This window comes from Planococcus citri, chromosome 2 (assembly GCF_950023065.1).
Source record: "Planococcus citri chromosome 2, ihPlaCitr1.1, whole genome shotgun sequence".
In the NCBI taxonomy this organism is placed as follows: domain Eukaryota; kingdom Metazoa; phylum Arthropoda; class Insecta; order Hemiptera; family Pseudococcidae; genus Planococcus; species Planococcus citri.
The window spans coordinates 15,921,343-15,946,689 of record NC_088678.1 but is presented as its reverse complement, the minus strand read 5'-3'; the positions used below and the strand labels follow the sequence as shown (position 1 = coordinate 15,946,689).

Below are 25,347 nucleotides of genomic sequence, written 5' to 3'. Positions count from 1 at the left end.
TTTGAAAATTACTGCAGCCTCCAGTAGATTTTTGAAACTCGAAATTCCCACAAAACTTCATCAAATGGAATTGAACTAATTCTGCAAACTAATTTCAATGAGCTATGAAGTCGGCTGCAAGTGAATTTCAAGTCGTTTTGAAGCCTCCAGTAGATTTATGAAACTCGAAATTCCCACAAAATTTCATCAAATGGAGTTGGAAACCCGGAATTAATTCTGTAAAATAATTTTAATGCGCTACGAAGTACTGCAGGTAAATTTAAAGACGTTTTGGAGCCTCTAGCAATTTTTTGAAAATTCCTGGAGCCTCCAGTAGATTTTCGAAACTTGAACTTCCCACAAAATTTCATCATAAGGATTTGGAAAGCCGGAATTAATTCTGCAAACTAATTTCAAGTCGTTTTGGAGCCTCCAGCGATTTTTTGAAAATTACTGGAGCCTCCAGTAGATTTTCGAAACTTGAAATTCCTACAAAAATTGATCAAAATGGAGTTGGAAAGCTGAAATTTATTCTGAAAACTAATTTCAATGCGCTACAAAGTACTGCAGGTGAATTTAAAGTCGTTTTGGAGCCTCTAGCGACTTTTTAAAAATTCCTGGAGCCACCAGCAGATTTTTGAAACTTTATATTTTCACAAAATTTCATCAAATGAAGATGGAAAGCTGAAATTCACTGTACACTCCAATTTTAACATCTTCTGAAGACGACTTCAAGCGAGTTCATGTCATTTTGGAGCCTCCAGTAGATTTTTGAAACTTAAAATTCTCGCAACATTTCACCAAATGGAGTTGGCAAGCTGAAATTCACTTCGCAAACTAATTTCAATACGATATGAAGTCGACTACGTCCTACGTCGTGGTTTCAAATGGTTTTGAAGCTTCCAGCTACTTTTTGGAAATTTCAATTTTCCAAAAAACACCATACGACCTTTCAAAAATTCGCTGGAGGCTTCAAAACGATTTGAAATCCACCAGCAGTCGACTTCGTAGCGTATTGAAATTAATTTGCAAAATGAATTTTGGCTTTCCATTTCCATTTGATGAAATTTTGGGGAAATTTCGAGTTTCAAAAATCTGCTGGAGGCTCCAGTAATTTTCAAAAAGTTGCTAGAGGCTCCAAAACGACTTGAAATTCACCTGCAGTACTTCGTAGCGCATTGAAATTAGTTTGCAGAGAAAATTTCGACTATTCAACTCCATTTTGACGAAATTTTGGAAAATTTCAAGTTTCGAACATCTATTGGAGGCTCCAGAAATTTTCAAAATTTTGCTGGAGGCTCCAAAACGACTTGAAATCTCTCTGCAGTTGACTTCGTAGCGTATTGAAATTAGTTTGCTGAGTAAATTTCGGCTATCCAACTCGATTTCATGAAATTTTGTGAGAATTTTGAGTTTCAAAAATCTGCTGGAGGCTCCAGAACTGCTCAAAATGGTTTGAAACAGTTTCCAACCGATTTGGCATGTCGAAAATAGCGTATACTTCAAATCTCAGCTTTCTTGGTCAATTTGGTAAAATTTTGATTTTTTTCCTCATTTTTGGCTTAGGTAAATTTGATTTTCAAAAATTCTTCAGAAATCAATAACACACACTTTAACACTTGAAATTTTGACAGGTAACAAATTTTTGCCCGATCTTTCGATCTATCTTTGTATGGTTTGAAAAATGTTGTGCAAGTCCTATGTTGGAACGCAAAATCTGTGATTTCAGCTGACCTGCCAGTTGTAATGGCCGCCATTTTGTAAGTAGGGCCAGCTTTTTTTTGAGTACAAGGGTTAGAAATATTCCTTAGGACTCTCCCTTTAAGAAAAAAGTTGCCTCGGAGGATCGACGGAGGGGTGCAACGGATCCTTAAGCGGGCTCCATGACTATATCTTGTTTTTATTCGGCCAAAAAGCTCAATTTTGAAAAATTTCAAATTTGCTAATTTTAGTCATTTTTGAATATACAAGTACTTTATGCAAAATGAGACCAATTTCTTTAGGAGAATATAGGATATTAAGAGGTTCGATTCTCCTAATACTTGAACTTTTGAATCAATTTTGTGAGCTTTAGGGAGCTTTTTAGGCTGTATGAATTTGTCATAGTGGAGGGGTTTTGATACACGGAGAATCTGTTTCCGGTGTTGGTTATGCCAAAAAGGTCAAAGTTCTCTCGAATATAAAGCTTTTTTTCAAAAAAGTTGAACTTTCAGGTACAAAAACTGTGAAAAATTTATAACCTATATTTAATTTAGTAGGTACAATTTTAGACATAATGAATTTGAAATATTTACAAAAGTAGGCAATTAAATAAAAATATCAGGAACACTAAAAATATACCTTTCAAGGTGTAATAAACTTATAAAATAAAGTATCAAATAATTAGGTAGGTATTACTCGAAAGATTTTTCAAATTTTACGACGAGTCCCTATCGGTATCTGTTCCAGTACCAGACGAACCCGTATCCGTATCCGTATCAGAATCCGTATCCATTTCAGTATCCGTGTACATTTCTTCGTCATGTGCTTTATGGATCTCCTTGATTTTATTCTCGTAGCTATCCTTTTGACGCCTCATTTCCGAATCGTGGTGTTTCCTGAGAAGATGAACGTGGGTATCCTTACGTAGTAATTTATGGTAAACCGATTTAGGTATTTGTACCTGAAACACAAAAACCACGACAAAATTAATCATCGACCAAATCAGTAGGTAAACCGTACCTATGTATTTATTCCAAATCGACCCAACTTACCAATTCTTCAGCCTCATTCACGGTGACATTGGAATCGGGGAAAATATGCATGAAAACTTTGAGACTTTTCTCCATCATCGGATCGTTGATGTATTCGCTGACTTTATGATCTTTGGTATTCGGCATCGGTCCTCTGTTGTAAACGTACGAATTATGGGAAAGGATAAAATACGCTTCGGCGATCTCGCGACAGAACGTGGACTGATTGACTCCGCCTTTAGCTAATTCTGCAGCCAAACTTTGAACTTGATGCAGGTCGGAGTGTTTATCGAAGATGAATTCCCATTTTTGGCGACGGATTTCGATACTTTGGCGAGCAGGCGAACTCCATTTGTCAACTTTCGACCAATCTGGTACGAAACTGAGGGCGAAATCGGTTTCGAATTCTTCGATGTGGTTTCTGACGATGTATTGTTGTTTCAGCAAGAGGAGTTGTTTCTGTAAAATAGAAAAAAATAAACGAATTAAATCAAATTAAATGCAGATGCAGACGATGGATCGATTGAAGATTATTTTCAGAGGTAGGTAGAGCTACAATGAACGTAATGATATCTTACCACGTCGGTATCTTTCTTCTTCAAATCGGAATTGTAAATTTTATGCAAATGTTTTATGACTGCGTGATCTGCATCATTTTTTAGTGACTCGCTCGTATCGTTTTGACCACTAGAATCATCGCTTACAATCTACACAAATCAATAAAAATAACTTGAGTTTAGTCGATACCTAGGTGTTTATAATAATAGATAGGTAACTAAGTAGGTACCTAAGATATTTATGCCAATTATTATTTAAAAGCATACGAGTAATTTATAAGCAAAAATCATACCCGTAGACTCGACTGAGAACTGTAAGTAACGAATAAAAGTAAATTTACTAACGAAAATAAAACACACATTTTGTCAAAAAAATTTTCAACACAACAAGAATTAGATCCACCGTCAAAACAAGTTCTTATAAGATGATGTTAATCGTTCGAGATCAAAACGAATTTTGAATTGAGAAAATATCAGTTTGTTGAAACTTACTTATTGTACACTTTTTAATTAATTTTAATCGAAAGTATCTCGATTCATTTATTTTACATTGCTCAATAAAGTAAATTTAAATCCAAAGAGGAAGTTCGATTGAAAATCGTTATCTTGATTACTAACAGATCAAATTTTAATATCGAGTATAAATTGATTAATTTTATGTATTGAATTATCAATTTTTGATTGGAATATTGGGAAATACTCTTCCGATAGGGACAGTTTTATTTACAAATACATATTTTTATCATTTCATTTCTTCGAACGTACGAACCAATTTCCTCGAAAATTTTCAAATTTTATCAACAGATGTTCAAAATTTTAAGCATTTTAATTATTGAATCTTGAATCGGTTCATTTAACAAAGCTGAAAATCAGATGATCGCTGAAAATTTCAACTCGAAAAATTAATTTCGACCACGTGCCCCAAAATCTTCTCTATATTGGATACAGAAAGAGTCTCTCGTAAATTTTAATTTTACTGAATTTTATTCACACTAAATTTTCAAAATTTAGACCTCGAAAAATTCTGTTAGGAGGGCTTATGTGTTCGATTTTTTTTTTAATAAAATGGAAATGAATACTTTAATTCTTTAAGAGAGACGGGGAGGGAAAGGAGGAGGGTTAATGTTGTTAAAATTTAAAAAATCAATATTCCTTCCACTGATTTTGTACATTTTGACACCCCATTGACTTTCTTCGGGCTATTGGAAAATATACAAGAAGCGAACCTCACAGAATAATTTTTTCGGAGGAAGGAAGGAAGGAAGGAAGGAAGGAAGGGAGGGAGGGGTTAGAAACGTAGAAACCATAAAAATTTGTCTAATTAGAGAATGTCTGCGGCTAAAAAATTGTAAAATAGCTGTAAATATTTGAATTTCAATAATTTCAAATTTACCGAATTCAATTTTTTTCCAAGTTTGAAGGTGTAAGGGACTTGTGGTGAGTTGTTTTTTGAGAGGCCCCAAAAATTGCAAAATCTGCATTTCATCCATTTTTAAATACTGAGTAGTCCTCAAAAAATAATCATGACCCAGAAGAGCTATGAAAGAGGGTCATATGCCCCCCTAAATTTTGATAATTTTTAAAATGGGCCAAATTAAAAATTTTTTTTGATCTAAAACGTATCTTGTTTTCTAAGGATTGCTCTGCAGTATTTAAAAATGAATGAAATGCAGATTTTACCATTTTTGGGACCTTTCAATCCCTGACCTAACTCACCACAGGTCCCTTACACCTTTAAAGCTTGAAAAAAATTTTCAATTCAGTAAATTTTCTCTATTTTTAAAGTTTTAGGACACCCTATACACAGGCTAATATTTCTGACAAAAGTGAACAGAAAGTATTTTTAGGAAAGCAGATGAAATAGGAGAAAATCTCAATTTAAATTGCTTAAAATTTCCACCCATGATCAGAGGTGGTTTCAAACGTTTGTTTTTTTTTGGAGGGGAGGGAGGTGAATAGTGGGCATAAAGATTGGAGAAAATTGGTCTGTTGATAAATGAAAAAATTATTGGATCAATTGGTATAAAATTAAAATGCTTCAGAACGTTGATTGTTTGATTTTCCATTTGATAGGTACCTACCTAACTACATAGAATGGCTAATTTAGTCATTTTCCCAACTAACGAGTGAAAAATACCCGAAAGATATGTACACGTTACCTTTTCCCCACATTTTTTCTTTACATTTCTGATTATTGAAGATTTTTTCCAATTTTTTATTCAAATAAGTAAGAATAAAAGGAGCTCAAGAAAAAAAAAGTAATTGAAAGGGACGAATAAGGCTCGACATCATACACTACACTATGTAATTAGGTGATTAATAAAATTTAATTTCCGGATTTTCAATTTTCCTATTCAATGAACCGGATCGTATTTTAACTAAGTAGTAAAATTTCAAAACCAAGAAGGCGTAATCTGATCAAAAAATGTTGAAACAAAATAATTATGAACTGAACTCATAAATACGGAAGTAAAAAAGAAAGTAAAGAAATGATTGGAAAATATTATTGAGAAGAGCGGAGAATGAAATATTGCCCAGACGTAATTATTTTGAACATGGTTTTCATTTCTGAATTCGGAATTTTTCTGCTCTCAACATACCTAATGTCATATAATTATGTTTTCTAATCACATTCACAATTGATCGAGTCAATTAATCCAATTACATAGTTCTACTCCTTCATTTTCTCAAAAAATGAATTGCTGCACTTTCCAATCCAGTTCCTCTCTTTCCTCCGCAGCTCGTCATTGATTTTAAAAAAATTCTTCAATATCAAACCCGTCAAATTTTATTAGAGATATGATTTCGAAATTCAAGATCATAAATCTGGACATGGAATTGAATTTTCCTCTAAATGAAGGAACAGTACTTATACTAGCTATGGGTGTCCCGAAAAAAGAGTAATTTTTTTTTTGTTGAAAAAACGCATTCTGATTTTTTGCACTTCCTTGATTCAAATCCACCGAAAATCGGAGGGAAAGTAAATAAAATTGCAATCTGATTTGAGTGAAATGATCATCTAATTCTAGTGGATCTAAATCGAGGTTATTCAACCCGCTATATACGAATTTGGGAACAAATGAAACAATAGGTGTTATTTTTATGTTCAATGAATGATAAGTTTTCTAATTTTTTTTTTCAACTAGAAGAACTTTAATTTTTACACTCTGTAACTTTTTGATTCTCGAATCCCATCCTGAAAAATGAGAATGGTCTCAGGTTTACATCTCTTTGGATCAGGGAGATGCGAAAATTCAAAATTCATTAGGGGGAGGGGTTGCTGGGATGTGCCATTTCTAACAAAAAGTTATACGTGGAAGAAATAAATTTACGAAACTAATAGAAACGCATTTTTTGGAGGAGGAATGCCATTCTTGGCAAGTCATATGAATGGAATTTACAAATAAGTTCGCTGTTTTATAAAATGGTTTTACTTAGTTTCATCTCACTTTCTCCGATTTACTCAATGTTGACTATCTGAGTGAATTTGGTGAACATCACAGAGAAATTTTTTATCCAACCTTATATGTGATATGGAATTCTCATTCGGGATAAAATTTCGACCAAGCAGAAGAGTAGCTGTCAAATTTTGATAAAGCTGGCAAATTTTAAACATTTTTAGACTTGGGAGAGAAACTATATTCTGCCGACTTTTTTGAAACGTGAATTAATACATTTTTGAAATCGTTTGCTCTCGCTTCGCTCGGGCTAAATACTTACCTACAGACGCGGTTTTCCTGTTTCTGAATTTCTGCACATGGGAAATTTCTGTTCTAGATACTTACCTACATACTTACTTACTTAACTTCCAAATTTGGAAAAATCAACTTCCTGTAAAAAAAAGCAACAATTTATTTCTGGAATTATAAATTTTTGAAAACTTTGGTCCTCGCGTCGCTTAGGCTTGTTAGTTTTTCTTTTTCACATCTCCCTATATTTCAAAGACTTACAAATACCACAGCTCTTTATCCAAGAAACCCTTGATAAGATTCAAGAATGGGCTGATTCAAATGGTCTCTCATTCTCACAGTCTAAAACCCATTGCATTCTTTTTTCTAGAAAGAACAAAATCGAACTTCCTTCCCTAACCCTCAAAGGTAAAAAACTTGATTTCAAATCAAATACAAAATTCCTTGGATTGATTTTTGACTGTAAGCTCAAATGGACACCTCACTTTTTATCCATTAATCATAACTTGATGAAAATCCTAAATCTATTGAAAGTGATTAAAAATCCAAAATATAACCCTTCAAGATCCCTTTTACTTCAGCTGTATAGATCTCTAATTAGAAGCAAAATAGAATATGGCTGTCCAGCTTATATCAGTGCATCAGATAAAAACCTATCCATCCTTAAAGTAATACAAAATGCTGCCTTACATCTATGTATTGGAGCATTACCATCCTCTCATATAGATAGCATCTACTGTGAAGCTAGTGAACCTCCTCCAAACTTCAGGAATCTTTATATTACCTACTAATAAATTTATTTTATCAGCAACAACAAATCTAACAAACCCATGTCAGAATGTTAATCAAAAAACAATTTCAAAATATTTCAAACCATTCTGATAATTACTCCTGTATTCTCCAAAATTCTTTAAGAAATTACCATGTAAACCTATTAGACCTCACTACCAAATACAATAAATTTACTCCCTGGGTATTAATTTTACCAGAATTCAATCTATCCATATCCCAATATAAAAAAAATGAGTGTCCATTTGGCTTCATCAAAGAAAAATATACTGAGATCATAGTAAAATATCATGAATTCATTTTATGCTTCACAGATGGTTCTAAAAATGAGTTTGAATATGCAGGCTATGCTTTTTCTATTGATGGTGGAATTACCAACTTCACAGCTCATAAATATTCTTCAATTTTCAATTTAGAACTTGCTGCCATACTCCACTGCCTACAAAAGATCTCTACCTCCAAAAGCCTTAGCAAAAAATTCCTGATTCAATCATGACTCGCTCTCTGCTCTTTTATCAATTCAAAACAAATTTTCAGAACATCAACTTGTTCATAAGTTCCATCAGATCATATACATATAAACTCCATACTACTGATAAAATTATTGAATTTATGTTTGCGTCCCAAGTCGTGTAGGCATCGAAGGAAATCAGGCAGTAGATGAGTCAGCTAAAACAGCTGTTACCCCCTCTAATATTTTCTCTGTAACCCATGATGACGTTATAAATATTCTAAAACCATCCAAAACTCCAACTGGCAAAACCTATGGAACTCAAAAACAAATTACAAACTATTTACCCACAAAAAATCAATCCTCCCTTGGAAACACCTTCATCACCTAAATCGATCAGAATAAATTATAATCACCCGCCTCAGAATTGGTCACACCAAATTAACCCATAACCATTTGTACAGCAAAGCACCAGAACCCATGCACCAGTCAATTCTGTTAACTCTGAAATAATCTCCACTCAACAGCTTCTATTTTATTGCCCCTCCCTCGGAACAAAACGCCAATCCTTAACGCCATTCAAAGTCTAAAATTTTGAAGCCAAAAAAAATCAAAATCCTCGTATGAAAAAACAAAACTCTCATCACTTTTACAAAATAAAAAAATCCATGTTTAAGACTTCTAAAAATTGAACAGGTCAACTTGAAATTTCTAAACAGTCATCATTCAAATTCTAAAATTTTGGAACAGAAAAAAATCAAACTGTTTCTCTTTCACAAAATAAAAAAAATCCACGTTTGAGGCTTTTAAAAATCGAACAGGTAAAGAGAAAGTCATGATAGGCTATTATAATGCTAACAGGCAGAATTATTTTCTCACCGTTTTATTCGTCAGAATTGGTAGATAAGTATTTTTTCTCTTATCAGTCAGCAAATTTTCTGTTGCCTCCCCCTCCCCACAGAATTTTTAGTTTCGTCCTCAAAAGCTCGGAATGGTTTTCAAACAACGATTTCAATTTTATTCTATTTTTTTTTTTTTTTTTTTTTTCGTAAATGAGCATTTTTATTTAGAAATAATATCTTACAAAGTGTTTGATAAAGTTTCAAAATAAAAAAGCAGGACTTTAACTGGACTTTTGGACCTTATTGGTAAACATTTTAAAAATACTTGACGACTTCTTTTTTTGAAAGGTGGAGGGGGTCAAAATTTTCAATGCTAGATTCTTAGCTTTTCCAATGTTTTCGAATAGGTATTCCGAGCGTTTTTCGGTTTCAAGAATTTTCTCGAGAGAAGGGGGAGATATTAACCATTCAAATTTATTCGTTTTTTAAATTTTCAACTTTTTTTAGCACTTTCAATGTTTTTATTAGGTATTCAACGAGTAAATTTGATCAACCAAGAAAAAAAAATCAGCGCTAATTTTTTTGAGAAGAAAGGAAAAGGACATGTTTTTGTACAAGAGAATCGACCCACATCATTTTTGAAAAATTTTTCTTAAAAAAAGGAAAAAATGAATATTTTAGTAATTTTTTATTTTGCCAAATAAAAAGATTGGAAAAGCATACAAATTTTGAATCAAAAAGTTAGAGCTGGCAAATTGAAAATATTGTATTGATTTTTTTTTTAAATCAAAGAGAGGATGTAAATTGAATTTTTTTAAATTTAGACGGAAAAATAAATCTTCTGAACCTAAAAATGTAAAATTTTTATTCATACCTATTAAAGCAATGTGCTTGATATTTTTATTAGAGCCACTCGATTCCAACAAATTATTAGAAAATAAGAGAGAATGTCGTTGGGGTGCACAATAAATTATGTATTTAACCTAAAACTAGTAGTAAGTAGAAGATAAATAATAAAGGTACAAAATTTTTACAAGACACAGAAATATGTTTCAACTTCAACCAATCCATAAATATTTACAAAATAATGAGCGACTCGAGTCGATCATTAACCGAACAGCCACAAAAAAACCTCACAACCCAAAAATTAATATCTAAACCCGAATCACTCTAATCAGAGTCACTTGACCACTCCCAAGAAGTGCTGTCATCCTTAGCTCCTCCACTTGTATCGTCATCGCTCTCACTGCCAGAAGTATCGGTATGGACATCCGTATCCGTATCGGTATTGGTATCCGTATCGGTATTAGTATCCGTATCCGTATTGGTATCTGTATCCGTATTAGTATCAGTATCCGTATTAGTATCAGTATCCGTATCAGTATCACTACTTTTGGAAGAATCAAGCACCGAATCACTACTTTCAGAGGACGAACTGGCTGCGGTGGCCTCAGCAGTGGCACTAGTGGTGGCCTCACTCGTGGTATTAGTGGTTTCAGGGCTCTGAGTTTTAGGTTGAGGGCTGGTTTCCACATGATGACTATGATGAGAGTGTTCGTGCCCATTTTTCGAATGATGATCACCGTGCTTTTGTTTCATCTCAGACTCGTGATGTTTTTTCAGAAGGTTGATTTGGACATCTTTTCGTAACAAACTCTGGTACACTGATTTGGGAATTTTCACCTGAATCGGAACACATAAGTAACAAATTAATCGATAAAATTAGCGTAAAATCGTATCTAATAAATTGGGCCTACTCCAAATTGCAAAAAAATTGGGCTAAGACAAACAAAAAATTGAAACATTATTTAAAAATAGCAACATTAAAAAATTTCAAGGACTGAATTTTGTTTTTGAAATTTTTGAAAAATTTTGAGACTTGATCAAAATATTGAAAAAATAGACTAATCGAGATAGAAATGTGAAATTTAGCTTATAACCTGTTTTGGGGCCTCCTTCACTTCATCTCCCTTCCCTCCCATCAACAAATCGATCAATGGCTGAGCAATTATGTAATTAAAAATAAGTAATGGATTTTAATCAATTGAAGCATTTTACTTCAACTCACCAGCTCCTCGGTTTCGTTGAATTTAAACTCCGAATCGGGAAGAGTACGCATGAATATCTTCAGACTTTTATCCATAACAGGATGACGAACCAGTTCGGAGACTTTATGCCCATTTTCATTCAGCTTAGGTCCTTTGCTATAAATATACGGATTATGGGAAAGTATAAAGCAAGCTTCGGCGATCTCCTTACAAAATGTTGACCGATTGACTCCAGAATTAGCCAACTCATCCGCCAAGCTTTTCACAATCGACACGTCGGAATGTTTTTCGAAAATGTATTCCCATTTTTGACGACGTATTTCGATACCTTGTCGAGCGGTAGAACTCCATCTGTCAATTTTCGACCAATCGGGTACGAAATTCAGGGCGAAATCGATCTCGAATTCTTCCAGGTGGTTTCTGGCGATATATTGTTGTTTCAGGAGAAGAAGTTGATGCTGGAGAAAAAAAAAACACGAATCGATTTAATCATATTTTTCTTTTAGTGGTGTTGGCAAAAGTACAGATTGATTTGCTTACTAAATCGGTTTCTTTCTTTTGCATATCGTTATGGTAAGCTTGATGAAGATGTTTTAGGACAGGGTGATTGGTGTTTTTTTGCAACGCATTGAGTTCGCCATCTTGTTCTGAAGATGAAGAGGAGGGTGGACGTTTTTTATCCTGAAATCAACAGATATGGACATAGAATTTATTTTAAACAAAGGTATAGCTTATAAGTATAGGTAGGTTAGTAGGTGTTGTTGTATGATTTATATTTAGACTAGGTAGTGCTGATAATTAAATTTCTACGTTGCTTACTATTTTTCGAGCAGATACTGAACCAAAGTCCACGACCAGAGAGCAATACAAAACAACAAACGCCAAAAGCATTTTATTCGATTTTAGACTCATAAGCTACCTTCGTACAAATAATCTCAAACTGAGTAGAATAAAAATACGATGTTGAACTTTCAAGTTCTTATTTAATATTGAACCAGGTTTTAAAAATTATTCAATTTATTATTATGATTTGTTAGATAAATTTGTATCAAAACTTCGAATGTTTAGTTCCTTATTGCTCAAGAAACTCGAAATTAAATCAGCGAAGCTTAAAAAGCCTGTATCGTTACGCTTAATTAATCGTTCAAAAATATGATATCGAGTTTATAAATTCGAACATTATTATCAGCTCACAAAATACGAGTACGAATCAGACATGTTGGTTATTGAAATTTTTATTCGTTGCAAAACACCATCAATATGTATATGTAATACTGATACAAAATGGCAACTTGAAATCAGTGTGCTCGTTTTCAATCAAGTTCATCTGATTGGATTAATCATAGATCAATGTACGAGTAATGAAAGAGGATGGAAAATTGCGACAGACAAGCGGATTATGAAATATTTCTGGTTTGAGAAAAATTTAAAAATTAAAACGAGTTACAAACGTTACTTAATAAATAGATCCAAGTGAAAGTTTATGAGAAACTACTACTCATTCGAAAATTAGGTACCTACTCCAAAACGAACCTAAGAAGGGATGAAATCATCAAGATGTGAAATTCTTACGTCGGTATGATCAAAATACCAAGGGCCAAGAATAGTTGTCAGAATTCTTAAAAAATGCATTTTTTTCTCAAAAGAAGCTTTCAAAGGACTCAATACTCAGGCGCAAACTGGATCGGTTAGGGGCACCCTGGCGAATGCACTGAATAGGGCTCTCAAATTCAAAATTTTATCCCTTCTTCTTCAGAATTTTCCTCCTTCGGATTTTCCTCCGATTTGGATATTTAAATACTAGTTGTGCAATTGATTTTTCTTTTTTCTTTTTTTATTCAATTTTGCAAAAATAAGTCAAACTGACAGGAATGAAACTAGTGGTCTTTCGGGGAGGGGAGAGGTGAATGAAAATTTGCATGTCGATATGATAAAAAAGTACAAATTTTTTTGGAAATAAAATGACGAGTTTCTAAAATGAAATTGGAGATGAAATGACAATTTTACCAATTGATAGATACCATAATATGATGCTTACATTATAAGGATTATTAAAAAATTGTCATTTTTCCTCTTGAATTTATTGAATTTTCAAATATTATGGAGTTTTTTCTGTTTAGGAAAGAGACAGAAATTAGCCCGAACGAAGCAAAGGCAAACCCGTTCAAAAATTTGTACATCAAGGGGTGAAAAACAACGTGTTTTTCTAAAAGTTTGTTTATTTTTTGACTCCAAAATTTTAGAATTTGAATGTCAAGTTTTTGCAAAATTCCAGTTCTGAAAATGAAAAAAAAACAGACTTGAGCGAAGCGAGGGCAAAAAAATATATTTTGTTTGGTTTAAACATTTTTTCAAATTTGAGTGATAGATTTATTTCAAAGTTGAATTTGAAAAAAAAAAACAGAGACCAAAGCAAAGTAAAACAAATCAGCGAAAATCCTTATTATTGCCACTGTCGACACTACACAAGCTTTCTCGAGGTTATAAAAAACACAAAAAATCTGTTTTCTCCCTTCCAAACTTTTCTAGGAAGCTGACTTTTGGAAGTGTTATACAATTTTTGATTTTCTACCGATTGGTTCTCAGTTCATTTTTTTGACCTTTTTCAATACGCTCCACCCCTTAAGAAAAATTGACATCCGCGAATTTTAAATAAAGGTCATGTCCACTCAAATCCTCTCAATCAAACGCACAACCAAACCTGAATACAGAATTTGAGCGAATCCCAATCGCTTGGAAACTGGTGTTTTCAGACCCAAGTAAAGACCTGAGGTTGAGTCACACCAAGTTTTCAACCAGTGAGTGTTTTTAGGCCCAAGAAAGACCAGTGGTTGAGTCAGACACAGTTTTCAAACATTGGGTGCTTTCAGACCCAAATAAAGACCAGTGGTAGAGGCAGACCCAGTTTTCAATCAGTGGGTGCTTCCAGACCACAGTAAAGACCAGTGGTTGTGCCAGACCCAGTTTTCAATTGGTGGGTGCTTCCAGACCCAAGTAAAGACCAACGGTTGATTCAGACCCAGTTTTCAACCACTGAGTGCTTTCGCACCCAAGGAAAGACCAGTGGTTGTGTCAGACCCAGTTTTCAATCAGTGGGTGGTTCCAGACCCAGTTTCCAACCATTGGATGTTTTCAGACCCAAGTAGGTAAGGACCAGTGGTTGTTTCAGACCCAGTTTTCAACCAGTGGATGCTTCCAAACCCAAGTAAAGACCAGTGGTTGTGTCAGACCCAGTTTTCAATCGGTGGTCCTTCCAGACCCAGATGTTGACCAGTGGGTCTTTTCAGACCCAAGTAGAGAGCAGTGGTTGTGCCAGACCCAGTTTTCAATTGGTGGGTGCTTCCAGGCCCAAGTAAAGACCAACGGTTGTTTCAGACCCAGTTTTCAACCAGTGGATGCTTCCAAACCCAAGTAAAGACCAGTGGTTGTGTCAGACCCAGTTTTCAATCGGTGGTCCTTCCAGACCCAGATGTTGACCAGTGGGTCTTTTCAGACCCAAGTAGAGAGCAGTGGTTGTTTCAGACCCAGTTTTCTATCGGTGGATGCTTCCAGACCCAGGTATAAAGACCAGTATGGTTGTGTCAGTACCAGTTTTCAACCAGTGGGTGTTTTCAGATCCAAGTAAAGACCAGTGGTTGTGTCAGACCCAAGTAAAGACCAGTGGTTGAGTCAGGCCCAGTTATTCATCAGCGGTCCTCCCTGACCAAGTTTTCAACCAGAGTGAGTGCTTCCAGGCCTGAGGAAAGACCAGTGGCTGTGTCAGGCCCAGTTTTCAATCAGTGGGTGGTTCCAAACCCAGTTTTCAACCAGTGGGTGATTTCAGACCCAAGTAAAGACCAGTGGTTGTGTCAGACCCACTTTTCCATCAGTGGTTGTGTCAGACCCACTTTTCAATCAGTGGTTGTGTCAGACCCAGTTTTCAACCAGTGGGTGTTTTCAGACCCAGTTCTCAATCAGTGGGTGGTTCCAGATCCAGTTTTCAACTAGTGGATGCTTCCAGACCCAAGTAAAGACCAGTGGTTCTTTCAGACCGAGGTTTCAGCCAGTGGATGCTTCCAGACCCAAGTAAAGGCCAGTGGTTGTTTCAGACCCAGTTTTCAGCCAGTGGATGCTTCCAAACCCAAGTAAAGACCAGTGGTTGTGTCAGACCCAGTTTTCAATCAGTGGTCCTTCCAGACCCAGATGTTGACCAGTGGGTCTTTTCAGACCCAAGTAAAGAGCAGTGGTTGTTTCAGACCCAGTTTTCTATCAGTGGAGGCTTCCAGACCCAAGTAAAGACCAGTATGGTTGTGTCAGTACCAGTTTTCAACTAGTGGTTGTGTCAGACCCAAGTAAAGACCTGTGGTTGAGTCACACCCAGTTTTTCATCAGCGGTGCTTCCTGGCCCAGTTTTCAACCATAGTGAGTGCTTCCAGGCCTGAGGAATGACCAGTGGCTGTGTCAGACCCAGTTTTCAATCAGTGGGTGATTTCAGACCCAAGTACAGACCAGTGGTTGTGTCAGACCCACTTTTCAATCAGTGGTTGTGTCAGACCCAGTTTTCAACCTTTGGGTATTTTCAGACCTGAGTAAAGACCAGTGGTTTTTTCAGAACCAGTTTTCAACCAGTGGGTGTTTTCGGACCCAAGTAAAGACCAGTGGTTTTTTCAGACCCAGTTTTCAACCAGTGGATGCTTCCAGACCCAAGTAAAGACTAGTATGGTTGTGTCAGAACCAGTTTTCAACCAGTGGATGTTTTCAGACCCAAGTGAAGACCAGTGGTTGTGTCAGACCCACTTTTCAATCAGTGGTTGATCACACCCAGTTTTCAACCAGTGAGTGCTTTCAGATCCAAGTAAAGACCAGTGGTTGTATCAGGCCCACTTTTCAATCAGTGGTTCTGTCAGACCCAGTTTTCAACCAGTGGGTGCTTTCAGACCTTAGCAAAGACCGTTGGTTGTGTCAGGCACAGTTTTCAATCAGTGAGTGCTTCCAGACCTAAGTAAAGATCAGTGGTTGTGTCAAACCCGGTTTTCAACTGGTAGGTGTTTTCAGCCCCAAAGAAAAGTTTAGATGTCTACATGAATTTTTCTTTCATTTTCAAAAAATGAGAAATTTTTCTCAATAAAAAACCTATCCATGATCAATCTTTATTATTTATAACCGGATGCGTATTTAAGGTACAAAATTTCATCAATAAGCCTAAAAACAAATGTTTCAATGTTCAAAATATCAAAAAAAAGAGAGAAAAATAATTGGGTATTTTTTTACTTAATGATTCGGTTTTCGTTTTTTGCTCACAGATATTTTCGGTCTAAGTATTAATTTTTTGTTTTTGGGTTCACAAATTTTTCAGTGTTTTAATTTAGTTCATCAGCTTCAGTTCAAAATTTTTCACGTTTCAAATTTCAAAAAGATGGTTCTCAATATTTTTGGGGGGGAGGAGGGGAGGTTTGCGAGTTTTGAACTGACAGTGATATTTGTGAAGTTTAATCCCTCTGGAAGATAACTTTACGTTCAGTACCAGAATGTTTGCAAGTATGTAAATTCGAATGTATCCAATACCTATATATTCAAAAGTTTCCCTTCCCTCCTCAAAGTTTTGAGTCGGCCACTACCACCATTTTAAATTTATTGAAATTTCAATTTTACAAATTTGATTTTTAAATCATTACAGTGAAGTGGTCCGATTAAGAAATCCTCATTTTTCTTTTTTCTTTTTACTAGATCTGGGTTAAAATTTTTTGATTTAGCAACGAGTTGCGTGTATCCGACCTACTTAACTCATTTTCTGATGGCAACACAGATAATTTCCGATTTTTTTTTTTTTCATTTGAAATTTGATTGATAATTTATTTAGACCGATAACCTGATCAAAAATCGTACTTTTTTACATCATCGAACATCTTTCATAATTTTTCGATCGTATCTTCAAATCAGTTTTCTTTCTGAAATTCATCATGTATTTCACATTTATCATCTGTCATTTAGTTTTATTAATAAATTTTTCCGTTGAAGCTTCCAAACTTCGAATTAAACAAGTAAGTAATAATATAAAATTTAAATTAATCAAAAGTAGGTAGTCCTATATGGGTTCTTTCTTTCCGTTCAAACTGAATACTCGTAATAAGCCTATTTCAAACACGTGAAGAAAATTATTTTCTACTTGTGTGAGATGTTACCCTGATTTTTTACTAAAACCTAGCAAAAGAAAACATCCAGCCAAAGACAAGGAAAGGTCATTCATCTCATTTGTTGCGGTCCTCTTCTTCATCACCTAATTTGTCTAAAAAATCTCCCGAACATGGATGGTGCAAAATAATTAAATTTTCTGTATTTTCTCAGCCTCAAGTGAAAGATGAACCGCCACATGATTCCAAACAAGAAGAAACGAACAAGTCAGAAAAATTCATTAAGAAATCCGATTTGGTAAGTCAATTGGTGGCATCATTATTTAATTCGTAGGAAATTTCATCAATTTTCTTATTTCACCCTCCTATACCCATTTTCACAGGAAGACCTCGTTCGTCTGAAGAACCTGTACTTCGTGCGAAATTACATGGAAGAGTTCGAAACGCATTTAGCTCTCCATTTCATACCAAATTGGAACCAAGTCGATGCGTTCAAATCGCCTGCCAAACAAAGCATCGAGATTCGTCGTCAAAAATGGGAATATATTCTCCATAATTTTAACGACTCGCACATCGTCCAACGTTTAAACACGGAAATGAAGGAAGCCGGAATTAATCAGACGACGTTTTGTAACGACATGGCCGAAATTTATTTCACTCTTTCAGATAACGCTTATATTTTCGACAAACAATTTAACCCCGATAAAGAACAAAAATCTAATCAGTCCATCGGCGCTTTACTACATAAAAAAAGTGTGCTCGTTTTCATGAACTCGATTTCTGGCTCCAAATTGAAATTTAATCCCAACGAAGACTTGGTAAGTAAAGTATTAGGTACCTATAAGAAAGAAGTGATGCCTAAAGACACCTTACGGCGATGTTTACAAATAATCAAATCTATTTTTTTTTTTTCAAAACCAGGTACAGCTTCCGAAATCGATTTACATCGAGTTGATGCGAAAAGATGCACATGCATCGCTCCTAAAACAGCATTATGTGAATCGAATGCAACGTTTGAGAAACGCATACAAGAAAAAGATTCGACATATTCGTGAAGATCAAAGTCGATACATTGACAGTGATGTTTCATCGTACTAGATCGACTTTATTTTTAACTTTGTTTATCGTTATAAGTTCCTTCCAGGTGTACTGATTTTTTGTTCCTTGGTGATATTTGATTCCAAATCGATCATTTTGATCCTTTATATTGAAACAACAATTGTTATAGTAGTTGTAATAAAATAATTCGAAAAATAATAGCGTACAATTTTGATTTTAAGAGTCTCAAATTCAGAGAAGGAGAAGCTAAAATCAGCATTACATTTTTTTGGACTAACAGTTTTTTTTTTTTAATTTTAGTAGAAAGTATTTCAACTTTAAATCCAACATTTAAATAAAAATAGTCTTTTCTTTAAATCCAAAATTGGAACCGATTTGAATCCGTAGGAAGGGAGTGATATTGATAGCGTTTTTATGGCAAACTGGTTATGCAATTTTATTAACACGAATGATACAAAAATGATAATTAATGCAGATGAGTTCATTGCAGGCGAAGCATGTTGATTTGGCTAGTCTTGATCCAAAATGTCAATTTTTCAATGGGTTCATCAAGTAGGTACCTACATCGAGTTATAAAATTCTATTTTCATGCTAAATTTCTCATCTCTGTGAGTCTACAATTGATGGTTTTCAAATTTTGCATGAAAGTGGAGAAACTCGAGACAAATTCTGATATTTTGAAAGCCACTTTCAGCATAAGTGAGAGAAATTGTATTTATAGGGTGCAAGTTTTTATTTTGAAAAATTCCCTGAAGTCTGGAAATTTGCGATTGGTCAGCTGAGACTCTGAAAATCTTCTTTCTAATTCATAATCCATTTACAAACACCTTACGAAGGTCACTTTTGGTATGAGTGAAAGAAATTGTATTTTTTGTTGCTTCATTCAAAAAAAAAAAAAAAAAAAAAAAACATACCTAAATTGCTCCAAAAATGTTGTTTTATTTGCAGATCTCCGAATGAGCTGCATTTTTAAAATTCTTCCTCATAGGTGCAATTTTTTTGATATATTACTCAGAGCAACTCGGATCATTCGCAAACGAACATGTGCTCTTCAAGAGTAGGTAATTAAAATTTAATTTGTTAAACGATTACGAAAAAATTAATCAAAATACTCGTACGTTTTTCAATAACGATCACAAACGATTTGGTAACTTTTTAATAATTCTTTTAAAATCGAGTTCTTCTTCAAAGAGTTGTTCTAGTCTCTAGTCGTCATGCATTTCATATTCATTGTATTTTGTCATGTGATTTTTTTCATAAATTTTCCCTCGGGAATATACGGCCAGGTACGTGACTTGAAAATAAAATTTCTGCGAATTACTGTAATCAGAAAACAAAAAAATCTCTTAGAATCCTGGTATTATTCATCGTTATCGTTACATTATATTCTTTTATAGGACGAAATAGCCAAATTAAAGGAGCAATACACCGTGAAAAATACCATCGAAGATTTCGAGACCGACTGGGGCCTACAATTTATGCTTGACTTAGTCTCTGAGGAGTAAGTCCCGAACTGGATCTAAAAGGAATAAAAATTTGATTATCTTGAGATTCTGAAATAAAAAGCTTGATTATCGTGCAACAACAAAATACTTGACTAACATTTTCTGTATTTTTGGAAGTTGAACGAATTTCAAGAAGTACAGTGGAAAAGTATCGATTCGACGGAGTTTTTATTCATGATTCGAAAATCAAGGAGGTATTGAAAGATAGACGATCAGTTTAAAAATAGAAGTGATGACGAGAAATTTTTGTAGCTATAATGTGTTTAAGGTAAGATACAGAAAATATTAGTATAATTTTTCAATTTACTAAGATTTTCTGTATTTTTGAGGTGGAACGAATTATACTGTGGAGATCAAAATTGGATTCTGTTGGTCGTCGGGATGATCGAGAGCTGAATATAAAGGAAATATTTAAGTATCCTTGAAAATATTACTTTTAGATATTTTTAATAATTTTGAAGGGGTAGTCAATCGTTTTCATCGGGGATTTTAATATTCATGGGGTTATTTAGATGGAAAATAATTCGAAAACGAATGAATTTTTGGAATTGTAATCGAAAATTGAATTATTTATTATAGAAAAAATTTTTGTAGAAAGTATTGAGGAACTGACTTCATACGTTGTATCCAACCTCGAATCGAACGACTTCGCAGATGGAAGAGGATCATGAATAGTTTTAAGTGGAGTTTTGAATTGAAATTGAATAAGCAAGGGTATTCAATATCAAAATGAAAAAGGTAATAAATATATAAAGAAGGGCACGTGATATAGTTTTGAATATTTAAAGAGGGGAAATTGAATTTTGTTTACCTGCGATGAAAATTTTCAAAAATAATAGGAAGAAAATTTCGCGTGGAGATGAGATAGAGGAGAAGAATTTAGAAAAATAGTGTTTGAGATTAATGAGATATTATAGGGTATATACATTTATGTAATATTGAGGAGGGAAAGCAAATCTGTGGGTACATATGAGTAAATTTTAGGAAGAAGGTGGAAGGAAAAATTTTGAGGTGAGGAGAAATCATCGAAAGGAAATTTTGGATTGAAATGGTATTATGAGTATGACAGGGCATATGATACAAGCTTTCGATGGAATTTTTAATTTTTCGAAAAATGTAGCTGGTGATTAGAAAAAATGTACACTTTGGATTTTTATTACATACGAAAGAAATTTTGAAAATTAATGGAAATTAGGAATTTTATTACGAGTATAAAAACGATTGAAACCGGTTGAGAATCGAGTGAAAGGTCTTTTCTAAAGGTGGGGCACATTGGAGATGATTGAATGCTAAGAGATATTTTTTGTACGTTGAACATAAAGGGACATACGATATCTACGAACTAAATCTGTATTTAAATTTCAGCTGGAACAGGTCGCAAAACATAATATACAGAAAAATAAAATGATCTTCGAGTCGAGAGAAGATAAAAAACCTGCGAAAGATGAATCTACGATGTCAGTTCTCCAGATTAGTTATTTATTAGTAACAAAAAAAAAATCTCGAATTAGTAAACTTCAACTCATCACTAAATTTTTAATTTTGGATATAATTTAATTAGCTTTTGAGTCGAATAAATTGCATATTTCACCTTTTCGTGTTGTTTTTACGAAAATTCTCAAGACTGCAATTATCCCACTCAAAAGAAAAAATATGATGTTTCATCGTACTAGATCGACCACATTTTTACCTTTGTTTAGCTTTAGGTTCCCTCTAAGAATAGTAATTTCTTGTACGTCGGTGTTGACGATATTCGATTCCAAATCGATCTTTTTGATATTGAAGCATAATTTGTTATGGTACTTGGTTGAAATAAAATACATGTTCAGTGCCTCGATCTACTTGATCGATGTTAATTCACTTTCGAAATAATTCCTTGAACATCTTTAAGACGTGAATAATCTTCTTTCTGATTCATATTCCAATCACAACACATCCTGGAACAAATCAATACAAATTTACTTTATTTTTCAACATTATAAATAAACTTTTTGAATCATATCCCCTACAACATTTCAAATTGACCCAGGAGGCTAAAATTTGGCACGTACGTTCTTTGGATGTTTAGATTTTTTTTGAAGGCCAGAAAACCGAAACAATTAAAATGAAAAACCACAATTTACGAGAATGATACCTAATGATTAATTTTTTTTATAAAAATGAGGGTGAATTCTCCTTTCCAAGGAAACTTTTGAATTTTGAATATGTTTTTTTCACCCGAGGGGGAGGGTTAGGTACGCTAAAATCCACGTGCCCAATTTTGTCCCCACTTCACAATATGATCAATTAGTCGAGAGTTTTTCGTAAAGAAGCGAATTGAAATAGGTTAGGTAGGTACCTACTTAACATGTAATAAATAAACTCGCTAATCACTTAATCAGATAAAAAAATCGTGCGCTTTACAACATCATTAATTCATCAATCATCTTTCACAATTTCTCAAAAGTGCTCGTGCCTTGAAAAAAGTTTATTTCTTTTTTTTATTATTATTTATTATTTTTTAAATTCATCATGAATTTCGTACGCATTAAATGTAATTTAATTTTTTTATTGGCGCTTTCCGTTTATGCTGTCAAATTTGTAAATGGACGTGTAAGTGACTTTGACGGTTAAAATTAAGGATTTATTCTAATAGACAAAATAATAATAATAATAAGCAGGTGTAGGTGTAGGATCCAAAATGGAAAAGAGCCACATTTTCTAACTAACCTAAAGGGAAATTTTCAATTTCGAAATCAATTTTTTCGACTGAAAAGGATGAGAAAGGAAACTGGTCTTTAATCAACATCAAAAACATGCACGATTCGAGGCTTCGACAGAGATTCGAAGGTTCATCGCTATTTCAAATGATGAAAAATCTGAGGAAAAAAATGCTCAAGTGGCCAATGAACTCAGATGAAATTTAAATTGTGATACATTCAAATAAAATGTTTACAAATGATTCAAAATTTACCTAATTTAGCAAAAATATTTTTTGAACAAAAAAAAATTATAACTCACCATTTTTCAAAATTTTACTCACCATATAGCTGAAAAAATCTAATCAAAGGCCCAAAAAGGTAACATCGTGTTGTTTAGTAGTAACAAAGGCTGCCTCATAATGTCTGTAACACAAAAGAAACAAAACTGATAAAACTATTGTAATTAATCGAATTTGTTACTCAGCCTAGTTTGGAAGATAAATTACACAATAAACACGAAGTAAACTCAAACAAAACGAGCAAGTCGGAAAAATTTGTGAAAAAATCCGATTTGGTGAGTTAAATTTGTAAAATTGGCTACATTTTGGAAAAAATTTTCAATTTTCACCCTTCTTATTTCTTTTTTTGTAGGAAGACCTTGTTCGTTTGAAGAGCCTGTACTTGGTGAAGAATTACATAGAAGAGTTCGAAACGCATTTAGGACTTCGTTTCCAACCAGATTGGAGTCAAATTAACGTGGCCAGTTCACCTGCTCGGCAAAGTATTGAGATTCGTCGTCAAAAATGGCAATATATTTTCGATAACTTTAACGATTCGCACATCGTTACGCGTTTAAACTCGGAAATGGCGAAAGCCGGAATTAATCAGACGACATTTTGTAACGATATAGCCGATGTTTATTTTACTCTCTCGCTTAACCCTTACATTTTCAACAATCGATTCGATCCTCACTCTAATCAATCCATTGGCACATTGCTGCAGAAAAAGTGTGTGATTGTTTTCATGAACTCGGTTTCCGGTTCGGAATTGAGTTTCGAAGAAGACGAAGAAAAGGTAAACGATAGGTACAAAACAACCTATCTTCTTCAACCATCTTGTGAATTTCTAAAATTTGTTTTTCGTTTCAAACTTCCAGGTACAGATTCCTAAATCGTTGTATGTCGAGTTGATGCGAAAAGATGCACATGCTTTTCATATGAAACGGTATTACGAAGATCGACTGCGTAGTTTAAAATACGCATTCCAGAAAAAGATTATAGAAGATGGCAAACGTTTCGAAATATTATATCCTAACATAGACGTTCCTGCATACTAGTTTTTAAACCGCATTCATAATTTTAAATTTTGTTCAGCTTTAGTTAGGTACTTTCGACAATTTTGTATAGTAGTAGGCGATATTTAATTACAAAGTAATTTTTTTCGAACGCTTTATGTTGAAATATCAATAAAAGTAGATACTTCGTTGTACATGATAAAGTTCGTTTACGGTGCCTCAATCTAATCAGTACGTTTCACATTTATTCTTATTTCTTGGGTAGGGGAGGGGGGATCGTAATCTACAACATCGAAAACGTAAATGGTCAAAATTTCACTCTGAACCCTTTCCTCATACTCGTACTTATTTTGTACAGATCGTGTTTTGTAATATTGACCTGAGATAGTTTGATAGCGTTTTGACGGCAAACTGGTTATGCAATTTTATTAACACGAATGCTACATAAAAGCGAATGCGTTCATTGCAGGCGAAGCATGCTGATCTGTAACGTGATCTAAATTTCCAATTTTTCAATTTTCAACGGAGTTTGTCAAGTAGGTAATTTACAAACACGTTTTCAAGTTCGTTTTCGGCACAAGTGGGAGAAACTTTATTTTATAGTCTCATTTTTTTTAATGTCCCAAAAATCACGTTATGTTACACCCAATGTTGTCATAACGAAATTTTTTTTCGTTACGTTACATAGTTTCGTTTCAGATTTGTAAAATTTTCCGTTACGTTATTTTTCCGTTATTTTGTTACACAGATAATTCCGTTACGTTATGTTTTCCGTTATTTCGTTATTTTGTTTCGTTTTTCGTTAGAGTACAAAAATGCTCAAATTGGGGGTTACTCCTCTAAAATAAAAAAAAAACTGAAAAAAGTACAAAATGGTTTAAGAATTTTTCAGTATTTTGTGCACATGTGTATGAATAGAAATTATGAAAGGAGGATGGTTTTATAAAGTTGATGTTTGAGTGCCCTTTTTTTGGTTTTGAATTTCGAAAGAGGCTCCCCTTAATTTGGGGAAAGTTAAAAAATTGTGGGCAAAGTTTTTTACAAATTAAATTTCATTTCAATCATTTTTAAAAATCAATTTTCTGGCAATTTCTAATTTGAGAGATTTCGGTAACACCATTTTTTCAATTCTGACTTTTGAGAAATTTAATTAGCATATTTTCATTTTTTTTTAAATGTACGTATATTTTGTACAGATTTTCAGTTACCTATTGAAATTTGAAACTTGAAAGCAGCAATTTTGTTAATCAAGTTGATTTTGATGTCAATTAAATTGACTATTGGTATTGAGCCATTTTATGATTATTTTTATGAAAATTTTCCAATTGCGATTGTCAGTAGGTACTGCTATTTTTTAATACATGATTTGAGGTATGTATTTTTCTGCTGCTATGTGTTTCATTAATTTTTACAACAAATTTCAATTAAGTACAGTGTTTTCAAACCAACTTTTTCAATTTTTTATTGATTGATAGTTTTTCAATCATTTTGCACAACATTTTAATAATTATTTTGTACATTTTTTCATCAATAGTAGGGTAAAAAAACAAAAAAAAAAACAAAAAAAATGAAATAAATAACGTAATTTTTTCGTTTTCTGTTTCGTTATGG

General features: G+C 33.8%; 4 protein-coding genes and 1 long non-coding RNA gene across 5 annotated transcripts; 2 read left to right on the top strand and 3 right to left on the bottom strand.

Moving 5' to 3' along the window:
- Positions 1 to 2,206: 2,206 nt before the first annotated feature.
- Positions 2,207 to 3,734, bottom strand: LOC135834798 (uncharacterized). The gene is made up of 4 exons (XM_065348763.1): positions 3,562 to 3,734; positions 3,290 to 3,418; positions 2,733 to 3,170; positions 2,207 to 2,641 (listed from the first exon to the last, which is right to left on the bottom strand). Exons 1-4 carry the CDS (start codon positions 3,628 to 3,630, stop codon positions 2,396 to 2,398), a joined length of 882 nt encoding a protein of 293 aa, XP_065204835.1. The 5' UTR covers positions 3,631 to 3,734; the 3' UTR covers positions 2,207 to 2,395.
- A 6,258-nt stretch (positions 3,735 to 9,992) lies between these two features.
- LOC135834797 (clumping factor A-like) lies at positions 9,993 to 12,087 on the bottom strand. The gene is made up of 4 exons (XM_065348762.1): positions 11,907 to 12,087; positions 11,628 to 11,768; positions 11,108 to 11,545; positions 9,993 to 10,722 (listed from the first exon to the last, which is right to left on the bottom strand). The coding sequence occupies exons 1-4, from the start codon at positions 11,997 to 11,999 to the stop codon at positions 10,210 to 10,212; spliced, it is 1,185 nt and encodes a 394-aa protein (XP_065204834.1). The 5' UTR covers positions 12,000 to 12,087; the 3' UTR covers positions 9,993 to 10,209.
- Positions 12,088 to 16,940: 4,853 nt separating this feature from the next.
- LOC135834796 (uncharacterized) lies at positions 16,941 to 18,454 on the top strand. The gene is made up of 4 exons (XM_065348761.1): positions 16,941 to 17,107; positions 17,412 to 17,495; positions 17,581 to 18,015; positions 18,119 to 18,454. Exons 1-4 carry the CDS (start codon positions 17,027 to 17,029, stop codon positions 18,293 to 18,295), a joined length of 777 nt encoding a protein of 258 aa, XP_065204833.1. The 5' UTR covers positions 16,941 to 17,026; the 3' UTR covers positions 18,296 to 18,454.
- Positions 18,455 to 19,396: 942 nt separating this feature from the next.
- On the bottom strand, positions 19,397 to 21,693 carry LOC135834795 (uncharacterized). The gene is made up of 2 exons (XR_010556764.1): positions 21,452 to 21,693; positions 19,397 to 19,576 (listed from the first exon to the last, which is right to left on the bottom strand). It is a non-coding gene; the product is annotated as an uncharacterized LOC135834795 (long non-coding RNA).
- A 473-nt stretch (positions 21,694 to 22,166) lies between these two features.
- LOC135834794 (uncharacterized) lies at positions 22,167 to 23,930 on the top strand. Its single transcript, XM_065348760.1, has 4 exons — positions 22,167 to 22,353; positions 22,927 to 23,016; positions 23,094 to 23,516; positions 23,599 to 23,930. The coding sequence occupies exons 1-4, from the start codon at positions 22,273 to 22,275 to the stop codon at positions 23,776 to 23,778; spliced, it is 774 nt and encodes a 257-aa protein (XP_065204832.1). The 5' UTR covers positions 22,167 to 22,272; the 3' UTR covers positions 23,779 to 23,930.
- Positions 23,931 to 25,347: the final 1,417 nt, after the last annotated feature.

Bases quoted from the DNA above. Each gene is read 5' to 3' on its own strand.
- LOC135834798 (XM_065348763.1), bottom strand. From the start codon at position 3,630: ATGTGTGTTTTATTTTCGTTAGTAAATTTACTTTTATTCGTTACTTAC. The intron at 3,419-3,561 runs GTATGATTTTTG...TGATTTGTGTAG, and splicing joins GTTCTCAGTCGAGTCTACGG to ATTGTAAGCGATGATTCTAG. The intron at 3,171-3,289 runs GTAAGATATCAT...TCTATTTTACAG, and splicing joins AGAAGAAAGATACCGACGTG to AAACAACTCCTCTTGCTGAA.
- LOC135834797 (XM_065348762.1), bottom strand. From the start codon at position 11,999: ATGAGTCTAAAATCGAATAAAATGCTTTTGGCGTTTGTTGTTTTGTAT. The intron at 11,769-11,906 runs GTAAGCAACGTA...TGTTGATTTCAG, and splicing joins CAGTATCTGCTCGAAAAATA to GATAAAAAACGTCCACCCTC. The intron at 11,546-11,627 runs GTAAGCAAATCA...TTTTTTCTCCAG, and splicing joins AAAAGAAAGAAACCGATTTA to CATCAACTTCTTCTCCTGAA.
- LOC135834796 (XM_065348761.1), top strand. From the start codon at position 17,027: ATGTATTTCACATTTATCATCTGTCATTTAGTTTTATTAATAAATTTT. The intron at 17,496-17,580 runs GTAAGTCAATTG...CCATTTTCACAG, and splicing joins TCATTAAGAAATCCGATTTG to GAAGACCTCGTTCGTCTGAA. The intron at 18,016-18,118 runs GTAAGTAAAGTA...TTTCAAAACCAG, and splicing joins TTAATCCCAACGAAGACTTG to GTACAGCTTCCGAAATCGAT.
- LOC135834794 (XM_065348760.1), top strand. From the start codon at position 22,273: ATGAATTTCGTACGCATTAAATGTAATTTAATTTTTTTATTGGCGCTT. The intron at 22,354-22,926 runs GTAAGTGACTTT...TTTGTTACTCAG, and splicing joins TCAAATTTGTAAATGGACGT to CCTAGTTTGGAAGATAAATT. The intron at 23,017-23,093 runs GTGAGTTAAATT...CTTTTTTTGTAG, and splicing joins TTGTGAAAAAATCCGATTTG to GAAGACCTTGTTCGTTTGAA.